At 36.4% G+C, this 23,535-nt stretch overlaps 1 protein-coding gene across 1 annotated transcript in view; it reads left to right on the top strand.

Moving 5' to 3' along the window:
• The window catches only part of GRID2 (glutamate ionotropic receptor delta type subunit 2), a 1,429,995-nt gene that overhangs the window by 1,290,248 nt on the left and 116,212 nt on the right, over positions 1 to 23,535 (top strand). Inside the window, exon 14 of the mRNA XM_034672012.1 lies at positions 16,695 to 16,861. Coding sequence (XP_034527903.1) covers positions 16,695 to 16,861 — 167 coding nt within the window. The remainder of the gene's footprint in view (positions 1 to 16,694; positions 16,862 to 23,535) is intronic.

The following is a 23,535-nucleotide window of genomic DNA, read 5'->3' as shown; positions in this document are numbered from 1 at the left end:
GTTCCGCTGCTTCTTCCACAGTTTTGAATCCAAATATGTCTTTCTGCTTCAATGAAAGTCCTTGCATAGGCACTTATTTTTTACACCCATATTTTAGTCACTTAGTTCTTGTTATATTCTGTGTTTTGAACCTAAATTTCCATCTCCTGCATTTCGATATTTCTTTGCCACTTTCCCTTCAAAGAGAGACATCTCTGGATCAAAATATAAACTGTTGCATTGGAAACTTTCTAGTAGTTAGCCCGGACTAACGGACTGAAGCCTATTCCTTATTAATACCGATAGGAAAGACTAAAAAGCATGCCCGGTTAACTGTGAAGAGACAGTGGTTTATTACGTGCTATATACATTCTCTTGTATGACCTGCCTGACAGCTATCTGAGTTAGGGATTATCATCAACTCTGTGGAAACTGAAGCTCATCAAAGTTACCAGAGTCCAATGAGAGGGATATCAGGTTTCACTTTTCCTGCCAGGGGGTCTGACTCCAGACTTTATTTTCTTAGATATGAAACAATATTACTTATTATTATAGCTTCACTCCACATAAATTATTCTGCAATTTTATGAAACTATTTTATCCCTACCGGCTCCCATCTCTCCTTCTATAACTTTCTCTTTCCCTCATACACTTGTTCTTTACCATCCTTCCTCCCTAATTCAACCTTTTTAATATGTACTTTGCTCTGCTAAGCACAGAGGGATATTTTTCTTTAATTGCAGTCTCTAAGAGGTTTATAATTGGTTTCTTATTGAGAAAACAATAAATAATAGCCTTTCTCTCTTTTAAGTTGCTGCTTTGTTGCTTCTTTTCAACCAAAATTTCTCCTGATTACTCTTGCTTATTCTCGAAGATCTCACCTAATCCTAAGCACTTTTTTCTTGTATGGGCATAATTATAATTATTGCTTATATTAGTGTTTTATTATGGACTTTAAACATTCTTGCTTTTTCTACTAAAATGCATTCTCCTTGAAGGCAGGGTAATATTATAGACCTCTATACACAAACGAAATCTATCTTCTGTCTTCTTTATCTTCTTTAATAGTTCCCTGGTTTTTTGTTTATATCTTATTCAGACAAAATAATGCAGACCTGTGTGTTTGCATGCACATGTGTGTGTTTAGAGAAGAGATGCAGCAAAAACTGGATGAAGTGTAGCTTCATAATGAATATATATTTTGTCTTTTTTACTTATAATTCCCTCAAAGCATAGAATAAGACTCACTCTAATCTGTTACTAAATAACTGCAATGCTTTCTGGTCATTTTCATTTCTCAATGACTACATATATAATTTTGACTATAAAAATCATTTACTGGGTTAAACATTGCTACAAAACCTTATTCCCAATTTAATTCCAGGATGTTCATGATACTGTTTTTTTCACTTCTGATCTACCACCCTATAGAGTGTTGTTACACAGTCCGTGTTCAGCAAATGTTATTGGGGTGGATTGAATGTGAATCACCTGCATCATTCTGTTTAATGGTTCAGCATCTATTCCACAAGAGAACTCAATGGAAACAGATCTGGAAAAGAAAAAATTTTAAAGTTCTGTCACTAATGGGCACTTGTTCTCATAAGCAGAGTTAAAAGTGTTTCACCTAAAATGTAGAGTTAGACCAGTCACTTCAGGTGTACTTCAGGTAAATAGATTACAAGTAAATTGCAGGCATTTCTTTAAGTGAAAAAAGCTTTTAGATGATTACATAAGTCTCATGAAACTAATTTTATCATCATTGAAACTCCATGTAATTTTCTCCTAAGTAAATTTCACTTCCAAGTGCATCACTTAAGATTGTGATAAAATAATCCTAAAACCATGGCTTCCATTTGCTTCCATCGATCTGCTGGGAAACAATGTGATTATAGACATAAAAAAGAAAGTTATACTCCAATTCCAGTATTGGCTGAGTATCTTGTATCAGACTAACTCTCTCATAAAAGCAGGCAGGAACTGTTGAGGATATGACCTTTGAAAGAAGGAGATGGAACAAGGAAGAGATTCACATTTATATGACTTTCTCCCTGAGCACACTTCCAAGGCAGCTGAAACTCAAAAAGAAAGTTGCAGTTTTATAGGCTTGCAGTGTCATAAAATGGAGCTCAGGGCTGCCAAAACATCTGAATATTAAGAGGGAATCCCAGAAAGAAGAGAACCACAGAAGGAAGACCACAAAATCTACATACAAAACAAACTGCCCTCAAATACTTGGCTGACCCTGAACTGTGTATGCACAGGGGAGAAACCAAGGAGAAGAGTAGAAAGCTACAGCTAGAAGGCCAAAAAATAGTTGCCATACACCACAGAGTAGACAAAGCTTGGAGCTTACACCCAACCGAATTAGAAGGGCTGGGTAAGGGCGTCTGATGTTCCACTAAAATCCCAGAGAAACCTTGCAGATTAAAACTATGTCTCAGGATAAAATACAATTTCCTTAAACAAAGAACGAGGTTGTTATGTTGGATTTTATCTTGACGAAATCAAAATAAAAAATATTTCTGCTTGTCAAAGACAATATTGAGAGAAGAAAAAGGCAAACCATACAGATATATCTGACCTTGTATCTCAATCTATGAAAACCTCCTAAAATCAATAGTAAAAAGACAACACAATAAACATTAGCAAAAGACTGGAATAGTCATGTCACAAAAGAAGATATACACATTTCCAATAAACACATGAAAATATGCTTAGTTAACTCTGTTAGTCTTCAGGAAAATGTAAATGAAAGCCGCCGTGATTTACATTTCACATCCACTAGGATGGCTACAATGAAAAAGATGAATACCATCAAATACTGGCAAGAATGCAGAGCAAATGAACTTGCAGATATCGGGGTGTAAATTGTGTAGAGACCACTTTGCAAATCTACTTGGCAGGTTCTTACTAAACTAAACATATACCTAGCCCATCACCCAGCAGTTCCAATCCTAGGTATTTACCCAAGAGAGATGAAAATTGTCATCCATAAAAGACTTAAAAGTATGTTTACATCAGCTTTCTTTGTAATAGCTCCAAGCAGGGAGCAGTCCAACTATCCAACAACAGGGGAATAGGAAAACAAATGATGATCTATTCAGGCCACAATATTACAAGAAATAATCAAAGAAACAACTATTAATCACAAACCAATATGGATGTATCTCAAAAGCATTGTATTATTGAAAAGAAGCCAGAGACAGAGGAGTACAACTATTTGGTTTTGTTTGTATGAATTCAAGAGCTGGCAAAGCTTGTCTATTATGATGATAGAAATCCAAACTGTGGTAGTTTGACTGGAAGAGGGCAAGGAAGGGGTATCCGGGAGACTCAGTGGATTCACGGGCTGGCTCTTGATTTCAGCTCAGGTCATGATCTCAGGGTCCTGGGATGGAGCCCATGTCAGTCTCCACACTCAGCAGGGAGTCTGCTTGAGGATTCTTTCTTTCTCTCCTTCTCTCCCTGCCCCTCCCCCCATTTGCGTGAGTTCTCTCTCTCTCTCTAAAATAAATAAATAAATCTTCAAAATTTTTTCATTTAAAGAGGGCAAGGAAAATTTCTAGCCTGATGGAAATGTTTTGTATCTTAATTGGGGTGGTGGATTCACAAGTGTACTTTTAATCAAAACTTACTGAATTAGCCATTTAAGATTTGTAATTTTCATGATATGTAAATTTTATGTCAATAAAAATGTTACAGGTGGTTGTGTCATGGTATTTGGATTGGATTTGGGTTAATCATAGCATGATTCAGGTTTGCACTAGATTAAATGATTTGGATTAAATCTACCCTAGCCAGATTATAAGAATTACAGAGTATATACGTACTCTAGGAGTTCCTGACTCAGCACCCCACACGCATCGTCCTATCATCATACTATCATACCATAGAAATGTGAGTATCCTGGAATATGTCCCATTTTCAAGCCTTTTTCCTCATTCCTGTTCCTTAGGCTTGTTTCCTTTCCTCATTCTTTACCCTTTTCATAAATCGGGATCTGCTCCAAAAACTGCAGGTCATTTTTAGCTAAGGCATCCCTGTAACACCAATCCCCAGTGCTGAATTGTTTTTACATGCTGGTGGTTTCCAAAAGTTCATCTACAAGAAAGAATAGTAATTGAATCTGTACAAGATTAAACCAACCAAAATATGAGCTTTGGCTGTATTTTTGAGGCTTCTGTGAAACTTCCAAAGTATTTCTTATAAAATGCTGACTGGGATTCTGTTTCATTTCTAACCAAAATTTGTGCTCTTCCTTTATTTACCTGTCTGTAAATCTTTATGATGATAATTTTTTTTCATCAAGCCACTTTATAAAATTTTATCCAAATTGATGAAAAACTAACTCTCCAGCCTCTCTGGAAACACACACACACACACACAAAACCTCTATTCTTTTTTAGGTAACCAAATAATTATGAACAGGCCTGTTATATTACAGCTTTATTTTCTCACTGCTGGCCCAAGAAGTTGGTGTGATACTGAATTGTGACAAGTGATCACAATATAAATTCCTTTTTAATGCTCTTCTGTAATGTGTAATAGACTGTGAACTACCATCATCCTGAAATGTCATCATGTTTCCACAACATGACATAGTAATAATGTGAAAATGCTGAATTTAGTAATTTAAAATCTGCCATGAGCAGTGAGTGATATCACCAACACCAAGTCTTAATCTAAGAGTTAGTTTATTCATTTTCCACTTCATTTTATAAGAAAATCTTCCCATTTTGTTTTTAAGGAGTATTGTGACATTACACAAGGCTTTTTAGTATTAAGCAATAGTCAAGTGCTGGATTTTTTCCTTAACTCTCATATAAATGTTCCTGCTTGAAGCAACTAATTCAGTTAAGTATTGTCTGTACAGTGAGTCTAGAAAAAAATTCTCTGCCTTCTAGGTACTTTTGATGTAATTGGGAATCATAGAGACGTAGAACACAGCCAATATCTCAAAACATTCTATTGAACAGTGATATCTGAATCATACCTATACTTGATGAGTCTGGAGTTATACACTTCAAAGAAGATGGTGTAATGTAATAATGTTATCTTACTTATGTACCTTTATCCTGACAGAACACTATGATCTGTTTGTGTATGGCAGAAATTTTGAACTGTGACACTTTCTGTCCTTATTTGGTCCTTCTCATCAATGTTGGAGAATTGGAATTGGAATATAGTAATTGTTGAATGAATAGGAAGTTCAAAGTATGATGGTTTTAGTGACCAAAGGAAAGGAAGTGAAGCAATTCTACGTAAATTAGAAGTATGTATCAGGTGCCTGCTCCTGGTGATATGAACCCTAGGCTAGGCATAGGAGAGGCAATGGGACTTGGATGAGGACGCAGTCCCAGCCTGCCGGAAGTTTCCAGTTTCATAGGCTTGAGCAAAACGAAGAGGCAAGTGTAACCCAGTGCACTAAAGTGCTGCTATAGGAGTACATACAAGATGTAATGAGATCATATAGGAGAGACACTAACCTAAGCCTGGAGGTCAAGGAGAACTTCCAGGAATAAATGGCATTGAAATCAATCCCAATTCTGAAAGGATTAGTACCAGTTAAAGCAGTTAGGACAGTAAGACTGAAAGAAAAGAGTGGATAGGAAAGCATTCCTAGCAAAAGAAAATGAGTATCAAAGAACCAAGGGCAAGAAAGCATATAAGCCGTTTAAGAAACTATAAGCATCAGATATAAGAACTAAAGCACAAAAAGTGAACCCAATTGGAGATAAAGTTGACTTCTTATGAAAGTTGGGATGCACATTTTAGGGTTTATTTTGTTTTACAATATAGTCTCAAAAGTAAACTGTCTACCTGATATACTTTCAAAATACGTACACACATACCAATTGAAAGTGTGGTTTGGGAAGGAAAGTGTAGACAGATAGTTGGCAAGACCTAGCATCTAGCAAATGCATGTTGGATTTCTTCCAAACCTATGCCATTATCATCTTGTATTAACATACAGTTCTGATCTTTTATCAATGTATTGTTTAAAGTTAAGTGTATGTCAATGGCTCCCCCAGCACAAATAGAAACAAATCAGTTATTAAAGCAGAGCAACTGGAATATGTAATTATGAATACCCTAGTACTTATAAATTTATAAATCATCATAGGTTTCCAAAAGCTATTATTTTACTATATATGTTAATAATGCCATTTAAAAATTCTAAACATAAAACAAAAATATTCAGGTTATTTACTCAATATTTTTTATTGGATAGCTAAAAATGGTAAATTTGACTGTATGTAAATTAGATATGAATAAATCTGACTTTAAAAAAAACTCCTTTAATTACATATTTACACATGTATGTAATTTTCATAGAAGTGTACATGTAACTACACATGCTGTTTTTAGAGCATTAGGTTTCCTTTTACTTTTCAGCTTGGCTTTCTCCCATTCTTCTCTCCTCCTCTACCTTCACTCATATTTTTCTATCCTCGACAGATAACCAGCAAGATATATTGTATTCTTCCATATTTTTCTCTAAACACCTTTAAAAATACAATTTTATATATATATATATAGTCCCACATAGTTATAGAATTTGAGGGTCATTGTTGATGTTAAAAATGAGATTACATTATAAGTACATTACATGATGTTAAAAATGAGATTACATTATAAGTACATTACATTATAAGTAATTTTTGCATATTTTCGTTCTGCAAGTGCATCATAGAAATCCTTCCATGATGGGTGCCTGGGTGGCTCAGTCAGTTGGGCAACAGACTCTTGATTTGGGCTCAGGTCATGATCTCAGGGTTGTAAAACTGAACCCCGTGTGGGGCCGTGTACTCAGAGCAGAGTCTGCTTGAGATTCTCTCTCTCCTTCTTCCTCTGCCCCTCCCCCTGCTCTCTCTTGCTCTCTGTATACAACTTACCACATGCCCCACCCTTTTCTAAGCATTTTGTATGTTATTAGTTCACTGAATACTCAACTTAGGAGCAGGAATTCTTATTAATTTTCGATTTACATGCTCAGACTGAAGCAGAGAGGCCGAGTAACTAGTTCTCTAAATAAATAAATAAATAATTACTTTAGAAAAAGAAATCCTTCCCTGATACCTTGTATTGCTCTAATAGATCCTCTTAATGTTTCCATAATGTTTCACGGCAGGAACACATCATCATTCTATGATTAATGAACATTACCACTATTTTTAATTTGGTGCCACAATAAACAATGATCCTTATACATAAACAAGAATCCTTGTACATTAATCTAAAATTTTTATTTCTCTTGGGTATATTCCTGGGAATGGAATTCCTGGGCCAAAGTCATCTACATATATATTTTTTTATTTGAACTGATGTTACTTTTGAAAAAGACCATTATTTTCTCCCTTCCACTAGTAATGTGAAAGAATACACTTTTCAATTCATCTCCACCAGCAATATATGTTAAATGTTGTCAGACCAATAGATATAAAGTACTGTTATTTTATTTTGTATTCTCCTAATCACTAAGGAGTTTGGGTATTTTGCATATGCTTGTTGGACATGTCTATTTGTTCTATTTAGAATTTCTTCTTCAGATGCTTTATCAATTTTTCTTTTGCATCCCCTATTCAGTGCTAGTCACCCAGTTACCCCCCACACCATCACCCCTCCAGCAACCCTCGGTTTCTGTCCCATAGTTAAGGGTCTCTCATATCATTATCCTTTTTAAATCAAAATATCTAAGACCTAGAGTGATCATTTTTTGTCATTGCCATTATGGGACACCTAATTTTACTGTAAAAAACATGATCATTCAGATAAATTCTGAAATAATCAGCTCAACACCGTAAAGGATCAACTGACCCGTTAACAAAATTTCCTCCTTTTGTTTACCACAGCACGTTTTATTTGAAACCTCAGAAACAAAACCACAATCAAAACCACCTTATACTAGATAGAATGGCAAAAATTAACAAGTCAGGAAACAACAAATGTTGTCGAGGATGTGGGGGAAGGGGAACCCACTTACACTGTTGGTGGAATGCAAGCTGGTACAGCCACTCTGGAAAACAGTATGGAGGTTCCTTAAGATGTTAAAAATAGAATTACCCTACGACCCAGAAATCGCACTACTAGGTATTTACCCCAAAGAAACAGACGTAGTGAAGAGCAGGAGCACGTGTACCCCAACGTTCATAGCAGCAATGTCCACAATAGCCAAACTGTGAAAGGAACTGAGATGCCCTTCAACAGACCAATGGATAAAGAAGATGTGGTTCATATATACAATGGAATATTACTCAGCCATCAGAAAGCATGAATACCCCCATTTGCATAAGCGCCAAATGCTTAACAGTCATTAAGGAGGGCACATCCATCAACGTGGATGGAACTGGAGGGGATTATGCTAAGTGAAATACGTCAAGCAGAGAAAGGCAATTATCATATGCTTTCACTCATAGGTGGAACATGAGGTATAGCAGGGAGGACCACGGGGGAAGGGAAAGAAAACTGAATGGGAAGAAATCGGGGAGGGAGAAAAACCATGAGAGACTCTGGACTCCAGGAACCAAACTGAGGGTTACAGAAGGGAGGGGTGGGGGGACAGGGTAACCAGGTGATGGGTATTAAGGAGGACACATGTGGTGATGAACATTGGGTGTTATACGCAACTAATGAATTGTTGAACACTACATCAAAAACTAAAGGCGTACTATATGCTGGCTAATTGAACATAATAATTAATTAATTAATTAATTAATTAAAAAAAGAAAAAGAAAAAAAGAAACCTGAGAATCAGGAAATCTACCTCTACTCCATTTCAGAGAGCTACGAGGGGAACAGTATGATAATGTGTTTGTTCCTTGTGGTATGCCCAAACTAATCTAGCCGCTGCTACCTTCAACTGAGCATTGGTGCCTTTTGGGAGACACAAAAACTTTTGATCAATTTAGAAGTATTACCTGTCTCAGCCCCAACTTGTAAGATTCATTCTCTGTTATATGCTTTCTCGTTTCCTTTTCCATCATACTCAATTCCAAATTCTTTTCTGCATATTATGCAGTTTGCTGTTGGGTTATTTGCCTCACTAATCCAGTTATTTGTTTTCTTCCCTCTGTAATATAAAACACAGTCATTTAGCTTTCCTTTTCATAGATGTTTGGATCATGCTGCTATTAGTATTATAACCATTCTAATTTTCATCATCTGAACTCTTAGAAAAAATGATCTCAGTATTCACAATGTTAAAAATTAAATTAGCATCATCTTGATGCCAAGAACAACAATCAATCCACAGGCAAAGAGCTGTTAACAATCATGATTACAGTGCACTTCAGTTGCACACTTACATCTCAGCACTTGCATTGATACAACAATGGATGATTGATTATGGTGAACAGCAAGTCACAGTTGCCAACATTCGAGGTCAGGGGGAGAAATATTGACGGCAACTGCAGAAGGCAGATAAGCCATGTCATATCCACCTACTACAAAAATTGTCACTCTCAGCCCCTATCTTTCAAGCTGTGGTATAGATTTTGTACCCCCACCACCACCACCACCAACCTTCTGTATCCATTGCCAAACACCTGGACTTTTTCCTCCCAGGAAGTTCCCCTTGATGTAGAGCTCCCAGGGCTACAAGTGGGGCCTCCCAGCCCAGCTGGGATAGCTGTCATCCTAATCTTTCCATTTGAGCCTATAGGACACATGAGCATTTTCTCTTTCAATGTATCTGTTCAATTTTTTGGTTGAGAAATTGAGGCATGTTTGTCAATTTGTAGTCACATAGATCTTTTTAGATTCACAATTGAATCTGCTTAACTATTCTGTTTATTTATTTTTTTAATTAGAATCTTACCAGTACGACAATGCTGTTTTCCAAAAATATGTTCTACTTGTTCTGATTCATCTTTCCCTAAGTGTGGCACTTACTATGTGGATTGTCATTTTTCTTTGTCAGTTCATGGGAACTCAAGTCTGATTGTCAGAAGTTGAACGGTTCTCTCTCCTTGTGGGCCAGTAGTATAGAAAAAAGTGATTCACATATCTCCCTCCTGGGGAACCTGGAAGAAGCTTGGGCTCTCCCAGTCTCCTAGTCTGTCCCAGACTCCATGAGGGGAGATCCGTGCCCACCTATTCAATTCCTTCCTGGCCATTTAAAAGCAACAGAACAGACCTAACCATGGGGACAAATATCTAAGGAAGAAGGGCAGGAAGATTTGAGATCCAAATTGTGAAACAAGCATTCCCCCAGATTTAGTTTCTTCATTGGCTTTCCTGGAGGTTCGACTGTTTTTTTCAGACATTCACCCTCCCTAAAGGAGAGATTTACCATTTTTTTTTCCCACACAGAATTATCCAGAACTCCAGGCCTTGCTAGCCTTCTGTCTTCTAGAGCCTACTAGCCATTTGTTTCAAGAGAAAGTTGTCAATGGAGGGTAAGGTAGCTGTGTTCAGTTTTTCACATTCCCAGAATGCTTTAATAAACTTTAAAAAATTAGTATTCCAATAGCATCAAGAAAGAGAGGCAAAGATAAAATTTAGAGGTAGACATACTGCTTCTTTTCTAGGTTAAAAAAAGATATTTTATAAATAGCTGATATTTATTTTAAAAACATTCATACCTTCCTTGTGAAAATTTGTGTCCTGTGATCACTGTCTTGGAGCACAAATTCAAATTTCAAAATAATAGCAGGTAAAATATGGTAGGCCAACAATTAAGGCAGCAGTAAACAAAGCCATATATATTTTAAAAGTCAGTCTTAAGCACTAAAGTATGGAGTTGAACATGATTTATTTTGCTGGATAAATTCAGAAGAATTGATGAATGATGCTAAATTATTAATTTGTTCAAAGTGGGAGAGGCCACCACCTAGAATCATATGCCATAAATATTAAAGCCACCCCATCTTAAGGACTTATGTGGGCAATGAATTATAAGGACCACTATAGATCGATTCTGGGTTAATCATAACTCTTTTGTGTCTGTAATTCATAATCACTTTATCCCCTACTGACCATTACTTTAAATTTTAAAGAACTTAGCAGGTTGGTGTGCAAAGTTAGAATTTATTTCTCCCACATTATTCTCAGGCCTTTTGGTTTTTATTTTGTGAGCAAAAATAATAATTTTCCATACTGCAGTCTTTATTTTAATTTTAAAAAGCTTTGCTTTGGTTTTAATCCTGAAAACCTAAAACACTTAGGTAGCAATGGTCATAAAATCAGTAGGCTTCAGGGGTCCAAAACCATAGAAACCAGATATTCATTCATCCCGATGATTTGTTTTTAGTTGAAAGAAATTTTTTTTTTCTTTCAAGTTTTTATTTAAATTTCGGTTAGTTAACATACACTGTAATATTAGTTTCATGCACAGGATTTAGTGATTCATTGCAAACATACAACACCCAGTGCTTATCACAACAAATGCACTCCTTAATACCCATCACCCCATTTAACCCATCCCTCCACCTACCTCCCCTCCAGCAACCCTCAGTTTGTTCTCTATAGTTAAGAGTCCGCTTTATGATTTGCCTCTCTTTTCTCCCCCTTATGTTCATCTGTTTTGTTTCTTAAATTCCACGTAAGAGTGAAATCTTATGGCATTTGTCTTTCTCTGGTTGACTTATTTCGCTTAGCGTTATACTCCCTAGCTCCATCCATGTCGTTGCAAATGGCAAGATTTCATTCTTTTTTATGGCTGAGTAGTAAGCAAACTGTTCTTTAAAAGCTTAGCTTTTATTTATTTTAATAGTGTTATCACATAGCATTTAAACAGTTGCATTCTTTTTTTGGCTCTTGCCTTGTACTACATTCCATTGTTTTTATTTATATAAATATTATTTTTCAAACTAGATAGGGTATGTCTTGAAGGCAAAGTCTACCATATCTCACACATTTTTATATTCCTATCACAAGTATCTCCCAGAAATTGATCTTCAATGTAGTGAGAAAAACCTAGAAGATGACCTTGAGCTCCAGTTTCAAATCTACCACTAGTCATTGGTATGACTTAGAACAAGTTCTATTACCACATCTGTGAGTTAGGCATCATAATATCAGCTACCTCACAGTGTTATAAAGAATAAATTAACTGGGGCGCCTGGGTGGCACAGCGGTTAAGCGTCTGCCTTCGGCTCAGGGCGTGATCCTGGCGTTATGGGATCGACCCACATCAGGCTCTTCCTCTATGAGCCTGCTTCTTCCTCTCCCACTCCCCCTTGCTTGTGTTCCCTCTCTCGCTGGCTGTCTCTATCTCTGTCAAATAAATAAATAAAATCTTTAAAAAAAAATAAAGAAAGAATAAATTAACTTATGTGTAAAGGGCATTTTTTTAGGAATGGAAAAAAATGCTTTATAAATGTTAGTTATTACCGTGAGGAAGAAATGGAAAACAGAGGGAGGATATTTTTTCTTCAGTGAAGGGATATCTCATCTTACCCTTCAGCTTAAATGTCATCTTTCCATAATTGTTCCACTGATTTTTTTTTTTTTTAGTAAAAAAGAATCATCATCTTCGGTGTATCTCTACAGCTATAGATTTTAAAGTGAGCTTTTAAGGAATTTGCTAAATTAAAGATTTGTGTGAGAAAGAATATGACCTCCCAGTTAAAACCAAAGTCCTTGGGATAACAGGCAGTGAAAGTCTATTTGTTGGTGGTGTAGGCTTCTGCAATTTTTGCAGGAGATGGCTGCCTAATGAATTGAAAACAAAAGTGATTTTAGCATTAGGTCATGATAGAGGTGTCAGAACAGGGGTAATCAGGACGAGAGGATTCTACAGAGGAAAGGAAATAAGCCATAACCCATAGCATGGTGAGGAGCACAGGTGCAGGTTTTGAAAATACATTTCCCATCCTTCACTTACTTGGCAAGAAATGCAAATATTTGAGAAAATAACATGGAATTTTTATAGTTCTTCACCTGACTGATGGAAAATTGCAGAAAACGAGAAGGTTAAAAGAGTTCATGAACCAAAAAAAATGGTTTCCAAAGAGTATCTATGTTTAATCAGGCACTAAAGATAAGGAATGTAAATATTTGGGGTTTTCTTGTATAACTATTTCAGTTACCAGAATATTTAAGCGGGCTGTCCTGATTCCCCAATGAAAATTAAGTTGTCCTTTCTTTAAACCACTATAACATTTTAAGCTTTTTATATGGTACGTACTACAATGTGCTTTATGTTACAGAAAGTAGTTACTTATCTCCACTACTGAGCTGTAAGCAGCTTGAGGGCAGGAGCCCAAGCCTTACCTTTATATTCCTTACAAATCCCTTTAGGATCTTCAAATTAATGCATAATGATTGTGAGTAAAACAGAATTCAAAGAAAGATTCCTGTAATAATATTGTGGAAATGAAACAAAGCCTCGTATTATCTCAGCAATGAGAAATCCATCAAGGCTCCTGACATCTCAGCTCTATAATAAGGACACAGGTGTTAAGCATTAGCAGCTACCATCATCCATCAATCACCACAGCATTCTGGTATCTCTATTTTAGTAACCAGAGATTGATAATATTGGAGGTAGATGCCATTTTTGGATTCTTTTCCCTTTCTCATAAATGGGACTGGAATATGATGACATAAAGCTTCCGGATGTACTTTCACCCTCATTTAACCTGCTATGAAGCACTCAGTTGGCATGGAATCCATTGTTAATAAGCCAATGGCCCTCGATGTAGCTGCTTCTCCAAACATGACTTCAACAGCAAAGACTAGTTGAAATTTTTAAGTAATATCCATCACCTAGTCAGATGGATGAAAATTTTAAACCTTCAATTGTTATTCTGTTGGAAAATGACTTTAGGTTTTGTTGAGTATTTTCTAGATAGCTTTAACCTAATAGTTAAAAACCAAAGGACAATGACTGTATGTTTCAGTAGTTGAAAAAAAACCAAAACAGGGATATATTTAAAAGCTAAAATAGTTTGGATTACTACGCAACATTTCATTGGTATTGCTACAGGCTATAATCATGCTCTTTTAATGGTCCCCCTTTTAAAAATGAATTCATAATGCTTTGTAAGATTAGAATTATTAGAAACATGTATATAATGGCAATGATGATGTTAATATTTTAAATAGAGCTTTACGGTTCACAAAGCAGTAACAGCAATGCTAGAACATTTTTCTAACAGCAAAGCAATATGTCCCCAACTGGGGAGGTCTCTTGAGGGATTTAAAGAAGTCCAAGGGGATCCAGGAGGCCAGAATGGCTGTTTGAAAGAAGAGAATAGCAAAAATCAAAGTAGGTTTTTAGAGGAGGCTTCAGGGTCACTGCTATATGGAAGTTGGTGATTCAGGGTCACTGAGTATACCACCCCAAAATATGCTGCTTTGGTATGTTGATGACTTTGAGCTGTAAGCGCTTGAAAAACTGCAAATGCAGGGAGAGGCTTTCTCTAAACAACCCTTATTTCCGTAAAATCCTCTAAACGTAAATCCTCTAAAAGGAACTCGAGTGTCATAAATCCCCTCCCTCGGAGTTTCATCAACACAGAATGACTCTGATCACAGGAGAAGAGATGAGAAGTGAGCACCACGTCCAGACAAACTTGGTTGCAAAATATCACACCTCCCATGTATTCCACCGAAGGCCATTCATCTTTCATAAACATGATTTCCTCTCCCCTAGGAAGCCTACTTCCCTGCCCCCGGCCCTTTCCTTTCCAAGTAAGATGGCTTTTAATCCTGAATTCTAAAGCCACCTATTTGAGTTACTCATTTTCCCCAGGGTTCTCCCATGTATACATGAGGTATACATGTTGATAAAATTTTTAAAATAAATACAGATAGTTAGAGGAAGTAGTATCAGCAATATGAAGGAATAGGAGGTCCTCTCATAGAAACGACGATTCGGCAGCCACCCATGAACAAAATACCTATGTGAGAAATTTGGGATCCTAGTTGTGAATCCCTGCAGAATCTAAAACTGAATAAGAATGCTTTCAAGAGGCACATCTAGGTGGCTCAGTCAGTTAAGCGTCTGACTTGATGTCAGCTCAGGTCATGATCTCAGGGTCTTGAAATCAAGCCCCACGTTGGGCTCCACACTTGGCATGGAGTCTGCTTAAGATTCTCTCTCTCTCTCTTCTTCTACTCCTCCCTGCCCTCCTCTCTCTCTCACAAAAAAAAAAAAAAAAGCATGCTTTTGGGGTGCCTGGGTGGCACAGCAGTTAAGCGTCTGCCTTCGGCTCAGGTCGTGATCCCGGCATTATGGGATCGAGCCCCACATCAGGCTTCTCCGCTAGAAGCCTGCTTCTTCCTCTCCCACTCCCCCTGCTTGTGTTCCCTCTCTCGCTGCCTGTCTCTATCTCTGTCGAATAAAAAAAAATTAAAAAATAAAAAAAACCTGTTAGAACTAATAAATGAATTCAGAAAAGTTGCAGAACACAAAATCAGCATACAAAAATCAGTGGCATTTCTATACACAAACAATGAACTCTCTGAAAAGGAATTTTTCTCTTTCCTCTCATTAGATTTACCAGGAAATTACTTTCCCCTCAAATAAGTAAATAAATAAAGTAGCTAGCTCACTGAATATTTGATTTAATTATTCTTTTTTATGATAATTTTTTTAATTATCTTATGTTAGTCACCATATAGTACATCCCTGGTTTTTGATGTAAAGTTCGATGATTCATTAGATTTATTCTGTTTTTTATGAATTCATTAAATTCTATATTTATAGATAATATTTTTTAAAGATTTATTTATTTATTTATTTACTTGAGAGAGAGAAAAAAAGAACATGTGCATGGGAGTGAGGGGGGCACAGAGGGAGAGAATCCCTGAGCAGACTTCCCGCTGAGAGGGGAGCACCATGCAGCCCTGAGCTCCTGACCCGTGAGATCACCACCTGAGCTGAAATCAAGAATCGGGCACTCAACCAACTGAGCCACCTAGGCACCCCTATATAATATTTTTAAATTTATTTTATTAAGATTGCTTTTTATTTTTGATACATTTGTAATTTAGGGGGGAAAGTCACACTTTTAAAAAAAGATAATCACTAAAAGGTAAACAACTCAGAATAAAGTTATGTTCCCTAAATAATGATAGAGAAGATTGTATAATTATTTGTTCCTCATTGCAATGCCCACCAAAGGGGTTTCATCAAAGTCCAGCTGCAAAATTGCTATAGACCACACTTGGCAACAGATTACCTTGGAATAGCATAAGTTAGGAAATATATCTACCAGCAGGGTAGTGTTGATTAGTTTTCTTCAGTGTGACTTGGACTTGGACTTGGACTCATTTGGAACATAGGTCACATGCAAGGAGATCATACCTATACTGGGTGGGTACAAAAGCCTGCCCGGCTTAGAAGCCTAAAGGAGCCAGTATCTCTTGCAACAAGTTCAAAAGTGTAACTTCCAGGTCCCCAAAGAGAGAGGTCCAATTACAGGAATGACTGCACTCAGAAAAGCTCAAAGACATAGTTTCTTTCCATGCATTTATTGTTCTCCCAGTCCAGGTGACATTTACTACTCGAGGGTCATTTTACTATAAGCTATGCTGCCTGGAAACATAGTTAACATTCTAACTTTATCACATTTCCAGGAAAACAGAGCTGTAAATTAACCAAAAGCCATCTTCTCATCCAGAATAGGTATTTAAAAAGATAGGTCCTAGGATGTTTTACCCAATTAAATATACAGAATTGTAATATGCTTTAGCCTATCTGCATTATTTAAAATTCCAAACTTAAATCCTATTTTCCTCTTTTGTTCTCCATATTTTCACAGGTAAAATATGGAAATTATGCCTTTGTGTGGGATGCAGCCGTATTGGAATATGTGGCTATCAATGACCCAGATTGTTCATTTTACACCATCGGGAATACGGTTGCTGATCGGGGATATGGAATCGCACTGCAACATGGCAGTCCTTACAGGGATGTTTTTTCACAAAGGTAAGATTTGTGTGTGGTCCAAATGAGAAGAGACAAAAAATAGAAAAAGAAAATGCACTTGGTTACTCATGCAGTTTTATTACACTTGTTTTCTTTGTTTGGAACAGGATAGTAAACAACAACAATAAAAGGTAGTTATAAATGTTATTTAATAAGACATCCTTTCCCTAAAGCGCGTACTGAAATACTATTTTTCCATAAAAAGGGAAAAATATTGCTGCATAGAACTGGTTTTACTCTTTAAAAATTGATATACAAAAGGAAGTAGCATGTTAATAACTTGTTTAGAACTTAACTGGCAGTTTACTCTCTGAATTTTAAATATCATAGAGTTAGCAAAATTAGTTCATTTCAAGAACATCAAAGCATAAAATAAACTTCAGGACCAAGTCAAAGTTCGGATGAACTGAGGCACATAATGATAGGGATATTTCCATCTGAATTTTTGCACAGAAAAAGGATGAGAATTTTAGAGTCCCTCATGTGGAGTCAAAGTACATGAGACTTTGTCACGGAATTAAGGGGATGGGTTATTAAGAAATTATACCCATCCTCAAGTTAGAATTTTCTTATGTAAGTTTTTTAAGAAAAAAGGTTTTGAAATGTATACTTTAGATGAACAATGTATATGAAAGACTTGGGCCTGCAAGGCACTCCGAAAGATCACTTCACTTCACTCTACTACCAAACAAGCGTGGGCCTAAGGGAGAGCAGTATCTTTCAGTAGGAGTATATTTCATTTGACACTGATAGTGTATTTTGTTTATTTTCTAGATATTTTTTCTATCTATTTTCTAAAAGCAGTGCCAGACCAAGAGGGTAGTACCAGGTAATACTAAGGCCCCAAATTTCAAACTATTTGAGTTGCATTCCTCCAAATTTTAGAATAGCAAAAGCCAGGTATTTTGCGTTACACAAAAACAAAAACAAAGAAAAAGCTATGTCAGTAGCCCAGAATTTATGTTAAAACTCTTCCATTAGCTAACAAAAAAAATCTAAGCCTCTCTCCTTACCTACAAAAGCGAAAGTTAGATTAACCCCAAGGTCTTCTGTTAGTCTGCCTTTCTGTGTAGCAAACAACTTCCAAGCGTCAGTGACTTTTTCACGTTCGTGAAACGTAGGACTGTGATTTGGCGAAGTTGTGCAGCAAGCTGCAGGTCACCGGCGGGTCTTCCTGGGCCGCGTCTCATTCCAGGGCCAGGCTGGAAAAGCTGCCATAGCTGAGACAAGCTGTTGTCATGACAATGAGAAGCCGCAGAAGGGGCTGCCAGAAACCTGCAGTGTTACCTGCACTTCTTGCATGGATGTGGCCTATGTCACATCTGCCCACAAACCACTCACGAAAGAGTCTCATGGTCAAGCCCCAATCGATGGAGTAAGGAACTGTACTTCACATAAAGGCAAGGGAGTAAATAACTATGAACAATAATATAATCTACCAGGGGTCCCTTAGGGCTCTAAAAAAATCTTAAAATGACAAAAATGAAATAAGCATAAATTGGGAAGTAAAATATTAAGGTATAAATAATGAATAATCAATAAAAACACACTTACTGATGAGTAGATTCTAAAGGGAACAAATTGGAAAATCAGTTATGCCATAGAAAATTTACCTGGAAGACACTTGAAGTCTAGTTGGAGATATGTGGCCCACGCATGTGAAACAATAAACAATACACAAAGACATTTCTATAAATGTGTACTGACACTGACATATACGCAATATCAGTATTGCTTGTTTACATTGCATTGAGTTGTGTAGTTGAGATAGTGAAAGAATTGAATACTGTATGGAATAAAGAGTTCATCAAGGGAAACATGAAAGAAAGCTCTCCAGAGAAGGTGAGCCCTGAATCTGACCTGAAGGATTAGTCGAGAATTGTTAGGCTGAAAGGAAAAAAAGAGATAATTCTTGGAGAAACAATGAAGACAACAGGAAAGAAGTAGGAGGGAGCAGGATATGTTGAAGAGCAGCAAGGGCAGCAAGTTAATTAGAAAGGAAATTTGAAGTGTGGGAGTCATATTGTAGGCCACAGGCAGCTGTGAGAACCTATTGTCCATTCTGGAGCCCCGGAGTAAAATGAAGAAGACAGTATTTAAGGGGGGGTTAATCTAGGTTTGAGGTGAAGGATGAATTAAGATTGGCAAAGACTAGAGCAAACCTGGAAGCATGAGACAAGGAAGGCCGAGTCTGGAACTAGGCAACAGGGAATGAGGAGGAAAAACAAATAGAAGAGATACTTCTATACAAAGAGGCACACCATTGTTTTCATTAACTTAGAAATGAGGGTGGAAAACATAATGGAATGAAGGAGATGCCAGGGTTTTTGGAGAAAGACCAACAGAAAAGCCTACTGGATACTGAACATGAACCATGTCGTTGAAAAAAGGATTATTTATTCCTTAGTTGGGGTTAATTGGGTTTTTCTTCACTACAGATTTTTTTTGTTTCCAGACCTGATTTCTAGATCTTTCATGCAAAAGAAGAAGCCAATAAAATCAATACACAGACATAATAGCGATTAAAGAAATATTTAATAAATCACATTAAGTGTTCCGTTTCTTATCCTCCCTGTGGTGGTTTACCTAAGAGGGATTTTAATACAGAGAAAGTCCACTTCAGCAAACTGGTGAAAACTTATACTAAGCATTGAGCATGATTTTTCCTTTGATTTGCGTTATGGATATAGACAATTTAAATTGTCCCTTTCTGTGGAGTTCCTGAATAATGACATCTGTATCCTGGTTCCTTGGATATCTGGAAGAAGAGAGATCCAAGAAAGACACGTGATCTGGCGATCGTTCATATGCAGCTCATCTCGTTAGACACATGCCACAGTGATCTATGACCCAAACTCTCTCCCTGAATTCAGAAAAGTTCTGCTTTCATTTTCCTATGCTATGGCCATTAGGGAAAAGAAATTGCTTTTTTATAGACTGATTTAGAAAAATTATAAAGACCGTAACATTTAATCATTCTAGTACACCTTAGAAATTATTATAAATAACTTTATTACCTCAGCTTATCCTAGGCCCTTGATTACACTGGATCACTGATTGCTACTGTAATTACTTTCAATGAAAGTATTCAGGGTATTTTTTTTAATTGAAGATTTTATTTATTTATTTACTTACTTATTTAGAGAGAAAGAGAGAGTGGGAACAAGGGGAGGGGCAGAGGGAGAGAGAGAATCTCAAGCAGACTCTATGCTGAGCACAGAGCCTGATGAAGGGCTCGATCTCACAACCCTGAGACCATGACCTGAGCCAAAATGAAGAGTTGGATGCCTAACCGACTGAGCCACCCAGGCACCCCCAGTGTGATTTTTATCTAGTAAACACTAATTATTTCTTAGGTTACTATATATCTATACCACAACGTACAAGACATTAAAGTACTTAAATATGTAATAAATATTAATATATAAAATAAACATTATATGCTGATTAGTAGCTACATGGATCATCCACCATGTGCCCAGTATCTTATATGCCTATATACTTTAATGACACTCCAGAGCAATCATACGAAATGTTGTACATTTGCTTATTACACACTTGCATATTACTGCACAACTGTTACACTACAGATGCATTCACTGAGTAGATGGCCTGAGCTTTGGCAAGCGTTAGGTTAGGCATCAGAAATGGGCCTTAGGGATATACTCACTTTTACACTTGCACACGCAGGAATGACTTTTAAAGACCAGTAAGTGCTACAGTATATATCATCATAGATTTGGATAGAGAAATTTTGTTTCCTTGGTGTGCATAAATTCTAGATAACTTGGCAGCAGAAGCTAAAGTATTTATCCAATCTCATCAAATAGGTCAGAGTTCTAGTGTGGTGAATAACGTTTGCAGTGAATTCTCCAGCAGTGTTCATCAGATGTTTATGTGGCCGTTGTCTTGTAATAGTTCTTTGTATACAAAAATTATTCAGTCAAAAGTTGTTAATTAAAAACATTTAAGAGTAGAAGAGAGCTGAATTTTTCAGTGATATCATTATGCTTTTAATAAAAGAAACTCTGGTGTTGATTTTAGAATCTTAACTATTCATAAAACTAAAAATGTGATAAAAATATTTATTGAGCATTTAGTATGATCTCATCTTTGTTCATGAATCTTAGTGGATATCAAGGAATAATTAATTTATGAGTTTAATTTTATACTTCATCAATAAAAAAAATCCCTTTTTGCCTATTGGCTTCTATCCCTAAACTTTAGGAATGAACCCCCTAGTCACAAAAACAAGAATGTATCTCATACTGAATGATTATTTTGTTGGATTCATGATATTGGGACAGATTCATAAATAATATTTCAATTTAGTCACAGATTTTCAGAATTTTTACAAATGGAATGATCAGTACTTCCTTTTTATCAAGGAGGGAATGAGTCCAAAGGAGTAAATTACTTAGAATCACAAAAAGCAATAAAAGTGAAAAAATTTCAAGAGTCCCAAATCCACGTCCAGTTTTCTCGTCATGCACCCTGTCTTCCCTCAACTTTTTTTAAAAGTATATGAGAATCATATTAAACAGACTGTATCAGGCACCTGGGTGGCTCAGTCCATTGAGCATATGCCTTCAGCTCAAGTCATGATGTCACGGCACTGGGATCAAGTCCCCCCTCGGGCTCCCTGCTTGGTGTGGAGTCTGCATCTCCCTCTCCACCCCCCCCAACTTGTGCTCTCCCTGCAAGCGCTGTCTCTCTCTATTGTGCTCACGTGTGCAAAATTAAATAAATAAAATCTTAAAAAATAAAAGACTATATCATGTTTACCGTGTGCCGCATTTTGAGTTCTTACATTTAACAGTCTATGAGGGAAGTACTATTATTATCCTCATTTTATAGACACAGAAACTGAGACATGATGAGGTAAAGTAATTTTTCCCAGTTCACAAAGCTACTGAGTATTAGAGCTGAGATTCAAATCCAGACAGTATGGCTCCAGAACTTGTCATACACTTTTAACAATCTGTATTTCAAATAAGTACTTGGGGATTGCCTTTCTTTCTCTCTCTCTCCGCCTCCCTCTCCTCTTAGGGGCACAGAATAGAATTAATTATAATCCTTGATATATGAAATACTTTCATTTTTGGCCCATAAATGACTACTTTTATTTAATTACTTTTGAATTCCTTGAATGCAGCCTATTCTGTTGTTGTTTCTTCCTTTTGCATTGTTAACTGTTAAAATATCTATGCTTTACTTCGTTTTTGTTTTTCCAAGGCCCTAATTTCCAGAATAACCTGGAAGGGCCAGGCATGCATTTTTTTTAATATAGTTTAATTAACATACAATATTATACTAGTTTCAGATGTATTAATAATGATTCAACATTTATTTACTTTATGAAATGCTTACCACAGTAAGTATAATTACCATCTGTCACCATACAATGTTATTACAATATTATTGACTATACTCCCTACGCTACACTTTACATCCACATGACTTATTTTATACCTGAAAGACTGTACCTCTCCACCCCTTTACCTGTTCCACCCATCCCTCCACCCACCTCCCCTCTGGTAATCACCAGTTTATTCCTTGTATTTATGAGTCTGTTTCTGTTTTGTCTTATTTGTTTTGCTTTTTAGATTCCACATATAAGTGAAAACATATGGCATTTTTCTCTCTCTGTCTGACTTACTTCACTTTGATTAATATCCTCTAGGTCCATCCATGTTGTCACAAATGACAAGATTTAATTCTTTTTTATGGCTGAGTAGTATTCCATTATGTATATATGCCCCATCTTCCTTATCCATTCATCTGTCAATGGACACTTAGGTTGCTTCCACATCGTGGTTATTTTAAATAATGCTATAATAAATATAGGGATACGTGTATCTTTTTGAATTAATGGTTTTGGTTTCTCTGGTTAAATATCCAAAAGTGGAATTGCTGGGTTGTAGGGTATTTCTATTTTAATTTTTTGAAGATCCTCCACACTGTTTTCCAAGGTGGCTGCACTAATTTACGTTCTCACCAACAGTGTACAAGAATTCCCTTTTCTCCATATCCTCACCAGTATTTGTTATTTCTTGACATTTTGATACCAGCCTCTCTGACTGGTGTGAGGTGGTATTTCATTGTGGTTTTGATTTGCATTTCCCTCATGATGAGTGATGTTGAGCACCTTTTCATGTCTGTTGACCATCTATATGTCTTCTAAAAATAAAAAATTAAAATTTAAAAAAAAGGTCTGTTCAGGTCCTCTGCCCATTTTTTAATCAAGTTATTTGGTGTTGAGTTGTATAGGTTCTTTACATATTTTTAATATTAACCACTTATCAGATATATCATTAGCAAATCTCTTTTCCCATTTAGTAGATTACCTTTTTGTTTTGTTGACGGACTCCTTCACTGCAAAAGTTTTTCAGTTTAAGGTAGTCCAATTGTTTATTTTTACTTTTGTTGCCCTTGCTTGAGGAGAACAGATTCAAAAAAAAAAAAAAATTGCTAAGAGATATCCAAGAGTTTACTGCTTACGTTTTTCTTTCAGAATTTTTATGGTTTCAGGTCTTACATATAAGTTTTTAATCCATTTTGACTTTATTTTTGTATATGGTACATACAAAATATATTTTTGTATATGGCGGTCGAGTTTTGTTGTTATGCATGTAGCTGTCCAGTTTTCCCAGCACCACTTATTGAAGAGACTG

Source organism: Ailuropoda melanoleuca, chromosome 11 (assembly GCF_002007445.2).
Source record: "Ailuropoda melanoleuca isolate Jingjing chromosome 11, ASM200744v2, whole genome shotgun sequence".
Lineage (NCBI taxonomy): Eukaryota > Metazoa > Chordata > Mammalia > Carnivora > Ursidae > Ailuropoda > Ailuropoda melanoleuca.
The sequence above is the reverse complement of the archived record's forward strand: the minus strand, read 5'-3'. Positions and strand labels throughout refer to the sequence as shown.